The sequence below is a fragment of the Lagenorhynchus albirostris genome, chromosome 7, assembly GCF_949774975.1.
Source record: "Lagenorhynchus albirostris chromosome 7, mLagAlb1.1, whole genome shotgun sequence".
NCBI lineage: Eukaryota > Metazoa > Chordata > Mammalia > Artiodactyla > Delphinidae > Lagenorhynchus > Lagenorhynchus albirostris.
Window position 1 is genome coordinate 21,733,750 of NC_083101.1, and position 12,664 is coordinate 21,746,413.

The 12,664-nt window shown below is 40.7% G+C and overlaps 1 protein-coding gene across 7 annotated transcripts in view; it reads left to right on the forward strand.

Annotated features, from left to right (window-relative positions):
• The window catches only part of SUSD1 (sushi domain containing 1), a 133,694-nt gene that overhangs the window by 52,884 nt on the left and 68,146 nt on the right, over positions 1-12,664 (forward strand). For all 7 annotated transcript variants that reach the window (XM_060154633.1, XM_060154628.1, XM_060154630.1 and 4 more), the window contains exons 9-10: positions 5,029-5,138; positions 8,790-8,982. In XM_060154633.1, the coding sequence (XP_060010616.1) occupies positions 5,029-5,138; positions 8,790-8,982 (303 nt within the window). The remainder of the gene's footprint in view (positions 1-5,028; positions 5,139-8,789; positions 8,983-12,664) is intronic.

Below are 12,664 nucleotides of genomic sequence, written 5' to 3' on the forward strand. Positions count from 1 at the left end.
TGTTATGATATTTATGTTCGTGATTGATACCTTTTTTTTTTTTTTTTTTTTTTTTGCTATACGCGGGCCTCTCACTGTTGCGGCCTCTCCCGTTGCGGAGCACAGGCTCCAGACGCACAGGCTCAGTGGCCATGGCTCACGGGCCTAGCCACTCCGCGGCACGTGGGATCTTTCCGGACCGGAGCACGAACCCATGTCTCCTGTATCGGCAGGCGGACTCTCAACCACTGCGCCACCAGGGAAGCCCCGTGATTGATATCTTAACTGTAGATTTTAACTTCCACTATTAAGAAGTGGCTCACTTTAGCCTATTTAATTTTTTTTTTGCCCCGATTTTCTTGATTTCTTTGTGCTCTATTTGCATGATATGCCTTTGCCCCCCTTTTGTTCTTCTTAAAAGCTATCTGGATAACATTGCTATAGATGTACTCTAGGAGACAGCATATGTTGCAAACCTTTTTGAGAAAAATAGTAGTTAAGCAATTTACATTAGTGTTGTTTGTGATATGGTTTTCCTTTCTTCTGTCATCTTAATTTTTTCTCTTTTTTATGCTATGTTGTTATGTCCATTGTTTTCTCTTTTTACTGCATGGATTTTCTTTTTTTTTTTTTTTTGCGGTATGCAGGCCTCTCACTGTTGTGGCCTCTCCTGTTGCAGAGCACAGGCTCCAGACGCGCAGGCTCAGCGGCCATGGCTCACGGGCCTAGCCACTCTGTGGCATGTGGGATCTTCCCGGACCGGGGCATGAACCCGTGTCCCCTGCATCGGCAGGCGGACTCTCAACCAGTGCACCACCAGGGAAGCCCCAGATTTTCTTTTTTCAGTGATTCAGACAGTATAGATTTTGCTTTTATTCTGCATTACACATTAAAAAACAAAAATAAAAAAATCCTATTTGAATGTGTATTTCTCTTATTGCCTGTGTTGACTGAAATAATGTTAACTTCTCCCCCAGTAAGATAAGGAAGTTAGCATTCTTTACTTCCTTTTACTCCTTCCCCTTTTGCTTCCCTTATGTTATTGGTTTAATACAGCATTTTATTGCCAGCTTCTTATTTTTAATTATTTTTAACATGTACTACATCTTTAAAGGATTCAGTTTTATATTAATTTATAGCAATATTCATAAAAATTATTTTAATAGGTATATGTTTTAATAGTTTCAGTGTTTACTACCAGTTCTTTCACACCAAAGTATCTTTGTCTTTCTCTGTATTTTTATTTCTCTCTCTGCACAGTGATTTCTATCTTCTTACTGAGGAATGGGATACTTTCTGAGCCCAGGATTATCTGAGAATATCCTTTTGTTGTCTTCACAAGTGAATAGGAACTTGATTGAAGATAATATTCTTGGGCCAAAACCTTTGTTGTCAGAATTCTGGTGGCATTTCACATTGGCTTTGGGAATTTAAAGTTTTGAAAGAGGAATTTGAAGGTGTGATTAAAAAAAAAAATCCTATGTAGACAATCTGATTTTTCAGCCTGGATATCATAGAAGCTTTCTTTATGTGCAAAGTTCAAGATTTTAATCATTTACTCATGCACATGGTAAATGTTTATTGACCACTTACTATGTGTTGACATTGTTCTAGGCATCAGGAATTCAATAGTGAATGAGACAGGAGTCCTTTCTTTCATGAAATTTCAGTCATGGGTTATATACATGTTAATGTTTTTCACAAAGTTTTCCTAGTACCCTGTGAGGTTTTGGATCTTCAAATTTCAACCTATCTACACATTAGGAATATTTTCTTTCATTAAATCTCTGATTATTGTTTTTGTTTGTTTTTGCTCTTCAAATACTCCTATGTGCAATTCCTTGTCTGTCTGCATTGGTCTTCTATTTTCTGTTTTTTTTTATATCCGTGCCTTTTTCCTTTGCCTTCTGTGAGTATGTAGCAAGTTTGTTCTCTATATGCATTTATGCATATGTGCATTGACAGTTCTTTTTTTTAAGATTAATTAATTAGTTAATTAATTTTTCGGCTGCGTTGGGTCTTCGTTGCTTCACGCAGGCTTTCTCTAGTTGCGGCGAGTGGGGGCTACTCTTTGTTGCGGTGCCTGGGCTTCTCATTGCGGTGGCTTCTCTTGTTGCGGAGCATGGGCTCTAGGTGCATGGGCTTCAGTAGTTGTGGCACGCGGGCTCAGTAGTTGTGGCTCACGGTCTTTAGACCACAGGCTTAGTAGTTGTGGCGCACGGGCTTAGTTGCTCCATGGCATGTGGGATCTTCCCGGACCAGGGCTTGAACCTGTGTCCCCTGCATTGGCAGGCGGATTCTTAACCACTGCGCCACCAGAGAAGTCCCTGCATTGACATTTCTGATGCACTTTAAATTCTGTTGTTGCACTTTCATTTCTTTTTGTCTATTCTAGTTCCCTTTTTATTTCTGCCTCTCTCAACCAGCTTCGTCTCTGCTGTCACATTCTCTTACATCTCATCCTTAATCTGTTTGAATCATCTTTAAAATTTTTTTACTGAAAGTACGGAACAGATGTTGCTGAAGTTTACCATTATTTTGCTCACTATTTTTTTTCAACAGTGTTCATTCTTTGCCTTCTAGGCGCGATCTCCCTCTTCTTCTTTGTAAAATCATTTCATGGGCTTCGCCCCTCCCTTTCTATATTATTTATCCTTGGAAGATAAAAGTTTTATTTAGGTTTGATATTTCCCTCATAATAAAATGGATGGCATTCCCTTTGATCTTACTTTTTATTGGATGATATTGGTATGCTTATCTCAGATCTCATCTTGAAGGATTTACTGCTGGTTGGATGATCCAGTATCCTTTGGAGAGCAGCTGTGAGAAAACCTACTGCCCCAAGTTTTATTTCTGAGCACTTTGCTATCTTGAGTGGTGAAGCTGTAGCCCTTGGGCCAGCTCAGCATTGCCTGGCTTCATTATGGTGCTATAGCCTACAGAGGCAGGAAGGAACCAAGTCTCTCCTTTTGCCAACCCAGGTTGTCTGTCAGGTGGAACCTCCAGGTCCCTAGGCCTCCCCTTAGAAGTCCTTCCCTGTTACTGATCTCCATTGTGCTAAGGAAAGGCTATTATTATTAGAAGTAGAAATAGTGATAGCAGAGTATATAACCCTGGGTGCCTATCAGAATTGCCTGGTGAAGTAAAAAAAAAGCAAAAACCCCACAGATGTCCAAGCTTTGCTTTAGATCTGCCATGTCTGGGTGAGGCTGATGTGCATTTAGGATTGGGAACCCGCAGGCTAAATGGCTCCAGCTGGAGCAGTCCTGTGGCCTATCCTTGCTTCCAGCCCCTACCTCTATGGGCACCAGTCCTCCCCTATTCCTTTCTTTGAGATTTTGGAACCCTGCTCCTTTGCTTGGAAGGCATGTTGCTTAGAGCTCTCAGCATCTTTCTTTACCTAGTCTCTTCCACATTGTGCTAAGCAGAAATATCTTCATGTTTCTGCCTTATGGATGGCAGTCAATCCTTTCCAACCCAGATGCAAATTTTGACCCATTTTCACTATTCGCAGTCACTTCTGTCAGGGTTGGAGGTAGGAAGTGGGAGCCAGATGCTTTTGTTTTCAGACTATAATGGCTATAAGTGGGAAAATCATATTGAGATGGGAACTCTGCAGACAATACTTCTGCTTTATGCTCTGTTTGTGTACAGACATATACTATACGTGGTATTTCTCACATACATATATTTGGTATACCTCAAAATCATGTGCGTACATGGGGAAATTTTTGTTTCTGGTGTCCTTATGAAATCTTGAAAATGAAAGCCATGAAGATAACGGAGAGCACATTGTGATAGGTCTTCAAATTCTCTCTCATAACCATATCTTACATTTTCCAGTTATAGCTAACCAAGAATATTTTCTCCCACGGCTAATTGCCTGGTGCTGCCTATGTCAGTGATATTTAAAATGCTGTGGACAGTTCCAATTTTGAGTAGAATAATTTATTGTTATCATTATTACTTCTTAGGTAACAAAGACTCCCGTGGGAGAAATATAACTATCTTATAGTAATAAAAAGCTTCTCTCTGTAGACATTTAACTTTTTCTCATTTGTAGAAAATGCACAGACCTGTTTGTTAGGAAATTTGCTTTTCCTTGAAAATTAGCCATGGTACTACTAGACTCTCTGTGGGTTCTTTAATTCATTAGTAACAAATTTTTTCTTCTTCTTTTTTTTCATTTCCTGTATTAAGGAAATAGAACATCAAAGGAATGAATTAGGCTGCAGGAGGCATGAAATGACTTTTTTTCTATATAGCAATGCAAATATATCAGCTCTCTGATTATTTCATTGCCTCATCTGAGTAGCTCTTGAAATACTGTCTGCTGTGAGAATAAACATCTTGCCTGGTCATCTACTTTCTGGTCATCTTCTAGGTTGGAAACACCTGCTCTGAGAGTTCTAATCCCTGACCTTTGAATTTTATTCAGGTTTTTCCTTATTCTCAGACTTTCTGGCTATTGATATACTTACCTTCATGACATTTTGCTATGGACCATCCAAGTGATAGAATTAACTCTCTAAAAATCTCACAGCCTTGTTAGTTTACAACAGTTTTTTTGCGGTACGTGGGCCTCTCACTGCTGTGGCCTCTCCCGTTGCGGAGCACAGGCTCCGGATGCGCAGGCTCAGTGGCCATGGCTCACGGGCCCAGCTGCTCCGCACCACGTGGGATCTTCCCGGACCGGGGCATGAACCCGTGTCCCCTGCATTGGCAGGCGGACTCTCAACCACTGCGCCACCAGGGAAGCCCTACAACATTTTTAAAATATGCATTATTTCATTTGATTCAACGGCCTATGATATAAGAAAAGCAGACCTGATTACTTGATTCCACAAATAAGGAAACTGAGGTTCAGAGGGGTTAGGTGACTTAGCTAAGGTCATGCAATTAAGAAGTTGTAGAGCTAGGACTTGAAGCCAGATTTGATGCCTCTGCTGTTAAACACTCTGTTGGCTCTCGGAGTTTCAGTTGTCCTTGGCCATGGTATGTTTTGCTAAGAAGATGTAACCTTTCCCTGTGTTCTCTCTTATCTTTTAGGTGATGATCTCTTAGAAGATGACAGGATTTTCAATATTTCAGTACTTAATGAAGCTTGTTTGAAATTGAACAGGCATTCTAGGAAAGTTGGATCAGAACGAATGTACCAAGTAAGAAGATCTCTTATGCTATTCGTTAATGAATTGTGTCACTTAAAACTTTGGGTGCTCTCCAAGTGGGGATCCAGAGTATTTAAAAACACGAATGGAATGAACTTCTAGATTGATTTTTGTTTCTAGAGATGGATGTGAGATGGCTGCAAGTGAGGGACTAAATTGAAGGAAGACACTATTGGGTGATTTGCTCTCATTTTCTCTGTCTGGTATTTCACATGTCTTATATTTTATTTTGGTTCATTTATAGTTGCAGCTTATTTTGTCATCAAATTCACACTCAGATGTGGGTTTTTAAGAAACTTATTGCAGGGCTCTTGGTCCTCACTTAACTTGAATTTATAAACATCACAAATCTCAAGTAAAATTATAAGTATATTCAGGCAGGAACTGAAATTTATTATTTTTGTATCATTTTTAGTGCCTAGCAAATCATCTGACAGAGAGTAGACTAAGTAAGTATTAAATTAGAATTAATTCATTAGCCATTTACCAAAAGAATATCATGTATTAGGACCTGGAAGTTCTATTCGAACTAATATAAACATACAAGTAAACAGACAACTACAATAGGGTGTAATGAGAGCTTTGATAAAAAGTAAATAAATGGAATAGGAGACTGTATGTATGTGTATATATGTCCGGGTACAATTTTTTTAAAAATATATTTATTTGGCTGCGCTGAGTCTTAGTTGCAGCATGCAGGATCTAGTTCCCTGACCAGGGATCAAACCTGGGCCCCCTGCATTGGGAGCGCAGAGTCTTAACCACTGGACCACCAGGGAAGTCACCATGTCCAGGTACAATTTTTTTAACAAGAAGCAAAAACATTGCAGAGTCATAAACAGTAAGTAGGAATTAATCAGATAAAAGATGTTGGATGAAGTGAAGAAGGGCAGTGTGGACAAGTCGAGTAGCTTATTGGATAATTGAGAATGTGGCTTTCTTGGGGAACAGAGAAAGCAAGGGGGAGTAGCAGGAGATGAGGCAAAAATCTGAATAGTGATCATCCCTGTATCCCGTACTTTTAAGCTTGGATCTTATTTTTTATGTCTATATGGAGGCACTGGAGGATTTTAAGCAGGTGAGTGAAATATTCAAATTTTAATATTGGAAAGAACACTGGACCTAGAAATATATTCAGGTACCCAAATAACTTAATATAAAACAAAGATGATTTTTCGAATGGGTACAGAAATAAATGGTTCTGGGACAACTGGTTAACTACTTGGTTAAGAAGATAAATGATTCTCACTTCATATCCTACACTAAAATGATTAAAGAGTTCAACTGAAAAAAAAATTGCTATTTTTTAATATGTTAGACGAAGGTTAATTTAAGTAACATGTGAAACACTCTTAACAAATCCATTGGAAGGAAGTGAACATTCAAAGGCAGTTTGCAAAAGAGAATATAGATACTGCCAAAACACACATGAATACACACATGAAAAGAATTTTTAAATCATGAGACACCATGATTTTTCTGTAAACCTGGAGAAAGTACTACTACACACAGCCGTGGGCCCTTAAATTGGCATGACTTTTCTGGAATAGTTATTTGTTAGGATCCATAAACTTCCACAAGTGTACTATAATTAATTATTCAAACATACACAGAAAGATTAAACTGTTCTCCGAAGCTTTATTTATAATAGGGGAAATTGGAAACAAGTGTCCATCAATAGGGATTTGGTTAAATAAATAATCATACATTTATTGGATAGAACACTATGCAGACATGAAATACCTTCTGCTTCCCACTGGACAACATTTGTTGCTGTGGACCAATATTCCCATTGAAATGGTCTCTTTTTCTCCTGTTGGTCTGAGCCTTCTCAGTCTCTTTCACAAGTTAAATCTGATTACCCCCAAGGTTGTGCCTTCCCTGTTCTCTTGTCCTTCTATACCCGTCTTTGGTTGTCTTACCCATTCTCTTGACCATCTCCATGCTGAAGACTCCTAAATCGATTTCTTTAGGGCTAATCTGCTCTCTAAGCTCTGGGCCCTGTACCCCCCAAAAGGCTCCTGTGCTCCCTTTAGCACTGTGTCTTCACATAGGTGACTCTCCTACCTGCAAAGCCCTTCCCTCCTTTACCTGGATAACTCCTACTCGTCCTTCAGTGCTCAGCTCAGTCATCTCCCTGGCGGGAGGCCTTCACTGACCTCCTCCCCCAAACGCTGTCCCTGCTCTGAATTGTTTTTCCTACCCTTACTTTTCACATCCCCAACTCACCTGGTTAATGCTAATTTCTCTTTCGGTCCACAATTAAGATGAGGAAACCTTCCCTGATCCTCCAGCTTCATGTACTCCTCCAGCTTCATGTATTATAACACTTATCCCTGGGTATTTTATTTGCCTAGATACTTACCTGTGAGTTCCTTGAGGTTAGGACCTGTATCTTATTTACTATTGTATAACCAACACTGTATACTCTGGCTGGTAAATAATAGGCAGTCTGTCTATTTATAGAATGAATTAATGATAGAGAAAAACTTTCTAATATGTTTTTAAGTAAAAGGACTATATTATAAAATTGTACAGAGAGTGTGATCCAAATTTCATTAACTAGAAAGTAATTTTTCGTTTATAGACTGAACTACGTGTAGTTTAGGATGAGACTGACTTTCTATAGAAATGCAGCCTCCATAGTTGTGAGGTTTTTCTCCAGCAGAGGGCAGCAGTCTGAATGCAGAAGTGGTGAAGTCAAACATCTGGATTGGCCCAGGGCTTTGAGTTTTCAAGAATGGGTGAAATTGAGAACAAAGCGGCAAGTGTGTTGAGGGTATCAGGCAAAGAGAATGGTGGAAGTGATAGACAATGGTATCCAAGATAGGTGGGAAGATGAGGATGGGGGTGTTAAAATAGTGGTAGAAAATCTTGAGTGGGGAAATCTTGGGGGATATCCTGAGAGAGATCAGACTGAGTGGGAATGAGTGGTCCAGAAGAACAAGGGATTGTGAGATCTTGGTGGAGCAGCTCAGAGGATGACAGTCAAGGATGTGGCGGTGGATGTGGCAAGCTGAAGCAGAGTGGAGGAACTTCACAGCACTGAACCCAAGCAACTCTGAGGCCAAGTTTTGATGGTTTACCTATAAGGACCTTTATATTACCCAAGAGAATGCTAGGAATTGGGGGAGAGAGGAATCTCCCAAACAGACCAAGAACTGTTTTCTAGAACCCTAATAGGAAGGCTCCAGTGAAATACCATGACTCAGTTTCTTTGCATGCATAATTTGGGGTAGTCCTCATACAGTGTAAAAAGTCTGTTCCATGAGGCTTGTCTGTGGATTCCTTATGAATGAAAAAAAATGAAAAGAATTTTTCCCAGTAACTCCAGTACAGTCTCCTTCACCTGGGAAGGCTCAAGGGGTTACTTTAGGATAGCCTGACACTTTGTCCATCTGAGATGTAGTTATGCATTTTAAGCTTAGTCTTATAGCTGGTTGAGAGGGAGGTTGAATAGGGTACGTAGGGTAGCTTTGTAAAGTTCTTGTCCGGTTTAGCCTGCTATTGTATTAAAAATAATTCTGTGTGGGTGAGGACAAGTAGAAGGAACCTTCCTGCTTTCTTTCCATTTTGCTTATAGTCTAGACATCTGCAAGCCAAATGAATTTAATGCATCACTTTCTTTTAATCTCACGACAGTTTAAAGTTCTAGGTCAAAGGCGGTATCTGAATAATTTTTATCACGCAACATCATTTAACTTCACAACGAGGGAACAAACCGCAGTGGTGTGTTTAGATCTGTATCCAGCAACTGAGTACACAGTGAATGTCACCCTCCTGGGATCTCCCGAGCAGCGCTCAGTGCAAATAACAATGACAACCGCACCAGCAGGTGGGTGTAGATGTCTTTCTGTTTGGTATCTTAAGACAACAAGTTAAATATGTGTATTGAACTGTACAACATGGGGCAGCATAAAGAATGATAGTCTCAGAGTCAAGAGACCTGGGTTCTAGTTCTAACAAACTACCAATGTTTTCTGGGGCACAGTGTCCCTGAATCTTACCACCTCTCCCCTTTCCCACTTGGGTTCAGGCTCAGAGACGGTACAGACCAGGAGTGGACTGCTTTACTCAGGAATTCCTAGGAGTGATGGATTGAGAATACTGTAAGGCTTCCTATCTCTCACTTCCAATTTAAGACAGCTGAACCCTAAGGGTAGTCATTATGGGCAACTAGAACTAACTTCCAGGAGATCAGAAATGTGAGCTGCAGTGTGTTGGACATGGGTAGGACAAGGAGGCCACCTGACAGCGCTGTACGAGCACATTAACCCGACACAGAGAACAGTGACCTAAAGCAGGTCAGGCTGTTGCTTCTGTTGCTTGCAAGGAAGCCAAATAGAGGTGGCTGTGTCAACTCCACAGCCCTCCCTGGTGGGGAGGGATGCAGAAGTCTCTACCATTTCTTTTGTTCTTTCATCAGTTGGGTTGCTTTTTTAAAAAAAAAAATTATTTATTTATTTATTCGGTTGTGCTGGGTCTTAGTTGTGGCTCACGGGCTCCTTAGTTGTGGCATGCGAACTCTTAGTTGCTGCATGCATGTGGGATCTAGCTCCCTGACCAGGAATGGAACCTGGGCCCCCTGCGTTGGGAACATGGCGTCTTAACCACTGTGCCACCAGGCAAGTCCCTCATCGGTTGGGTTTAATGGACAAATTTCTGGGCAACCATTGAAAGAAAACAGTAGAATAAGATAGGTCTCGCTCCTACCTTCCTGAGGCCTTTATCCTGTTCACCGACTGATCTTTGTGGGTCAGTAGTGGGCACGTTGGTCTTTGTCCTTGGAAGGCTCTGAAATGCAATAGACACAAATGAGGGCCATGCAGCACTGGAGGCTGAAAATTCACTCTTTATTGGATTTTTCTTCTCAGATTGTGCCTTGTATCAGCAGAGGTTGCCCGATGAAGACCTCCTGACAGCATAAACCTAGCCCCCATTATTCTGTGAGCTACAGAATAATGCTCACAATTTGAATATGCATTTCCTCCAATTATTAAATCCTCAGAGAAATTAAAGTCTAAAAATAACACCCACCTCTCCCTGTAAATTAACGTGTAAAGGCACTCAAGTCCCAGGTTCTTTCCTCCCCAGTGCCTTCTCTGCTAAGCCTCCATTAGAGTGGCCTCCCTGAGACAGCGAGTGTGTTCTAACTGTTACATCCTATAAATCTTTTTTTTTTGTAGTAGATGTTACTTCTTAGGTACCTCCAAAGTTGAATTAATCTTGTTCCAAGTTTCATTGTCCCATTTCTCAACATGAGTCCCAGAGATACAAAACTTAGAAAAGCAAAGTTATGTGATAGTTATACAGCACTGTGAATGTACTAAACATCACTGAATTGTATACTTTAAAGTGGTTAATTTTATGTTGTGTGAATTTCATCTCCATTAAAAAAGAAAAGCCAATGGCTTAGATACGTTCTTCTTGCACCTGGGCCTCAGTTACCTTCTGAGTGATTCGTACGTGACATACTGCAAGTAAAATGTTTAGAACGGTTCCTAGTACATAATAATGATGACGACAATACTGGCTTTGTTTATTGAGCACTGAGGATGTCCAGGAATTTTTCCAAGTGCTATCCTTCGGTCAATCCAAACCTACCCAACCTTTTGAGGAAGGCATTATTTTATTCCCATTTTACAGATTAAGGATCGTGAGGCACAGAGAAGTTAAGCAACTTGCCCAAGATCACACAGAGTGAGATGTACAACTGGGATTTGAATACAGGCATTCTGGCTCCAGGGCCCTTATTTTTAATCAGTACATCTACTGCTTTTTACTAAATATTTAGTGCTTAAAAAGAAAAAAAGGAAAATTTTGTTCCTAGAACCTAGTGCATAAGTCAGTCTGGACCCACCTTGCTTTTTTCCACCTTGGACCGTGAGCAAAAACTTCAAATGCCATGGATGTGTAAATGCATTCGTTTAATAAGTGTTCATTTCTTATCTACTGTGTGTCAGGCAGGTTCTGATAGCTGACAAGGTAGCAGCAATAAAACAGACTCAGCTGTCATGGGGTTGGAGTCAGGAGGTTGGAGAGGAGACAGATAAACAAGTAAGGAAATATATGTTAGGTGGGGCTAAGTGGTAAGATGAAGAATAAAGCTTGGCCAAGGGAGTGTCAATTGATGGTCAGGGAAGGCCTCTATTATAAAGAGACATGTAAGCACAGGTCTGAAGGAAGTGAGGGGGAACACCAAATGACAGGCATGTCCTTGGCATGTTCTGGGAACATCAAGGGAGCCAGCATGGCTGGAGCAGAGTGAGCTGGAGAAAGTGGTGGGAGATGAAGTCTTAGCTTCAGTATAACGAGGGGAGCATGGTGTCAAGTTCAGAAAGTGAGACTATTGTTACCTCCTCCTTTGCAATGTGGACCCCAGATTATCAGTAGTGCGTATAATCTAGCATGTGATGTGAGGGCCTCTATAGGTTACTCAGCTGTCTGAAGTCCACCCCCTGTGAATTTCAACTTAATTTGGGAAATCTCTTCTCTTGAGGTTATTGGATTCAGTCTGACACCAGGCTTCCCATCTGTTGTGGGGGAAGGAAATCTACGCTTTTTGAAAATTTTGGAACTTTGCCAATGGTGGTTCCAGGTCTTTCTTGGTGTCTATCCCGAGTATTTAGAACCTTTTATTTTCATGTCTCCTTTGAGCCCTTTTTCTACCTACCCTCCACCATTGCTGAAGATCTTGATCTGTGCAGTGAAAGAGCCTCCTTTCTTTGTGAGCAGGACATCACATATTTATAGTAGGAAGCTCTTCAAGTGAAATGCACTGTCTTAAACAGAAATGGACTCACAGACATGGAAAACAAACTTATGGTTGCTGCGGGGGGGGGATAGCTGGGGGGCAGGGGGAGAGATAAATTAGGAGCTGGGGATTAACCTATACACACTACTGTATATAAGGTAGGTAAACAACAAGGACCTACTGTATAGCACAGGGAACTGTACTCAATATCTTGTAATAGCCTATAACGGGAAAGAATCTGAAAAAGAATAGATATATATGTAAAATTGTATACTTGAATCGTACACTTGAAACTAACACAACATTGTAAATTAATTATACCACAACAAAAAAAAAGGAGGGAACATACCAAATGGGGAGAAAAGTACTTCAATAAGCTCACATTTAACTAAAAAAAAAAAAAAAGAAGTGCATTGTCTTGCCTGCCTGCCTCCTTCACACTCCCAGTTTCCTGCTGTTTTCTCGGAATTTCTCTATCCCCAGAAGGATCCTAAGTATTGCTTTAATTCTGAGCGGCGTGGCTTCCTATTATTGAATGCCTTGCTTCTGAGTCCTGCTTCCTGGTTAGGAGGTTTCCCTTGACTTCCCTGGAGTATCACCCTCAGCTGATCCTTGAGCTGCTGTTGAGTTTCTGAAACCTGTGTTTTCACTGGTCTAATGAGGTCTAGGAAGTCCCCTAATTTTAGTGGTTTTTCACCCAAGCCCCACCTTTCCTTAGAACTGAATTTCTGAGACTTGAACTGCCTGTGCTTCTTTGATGGGA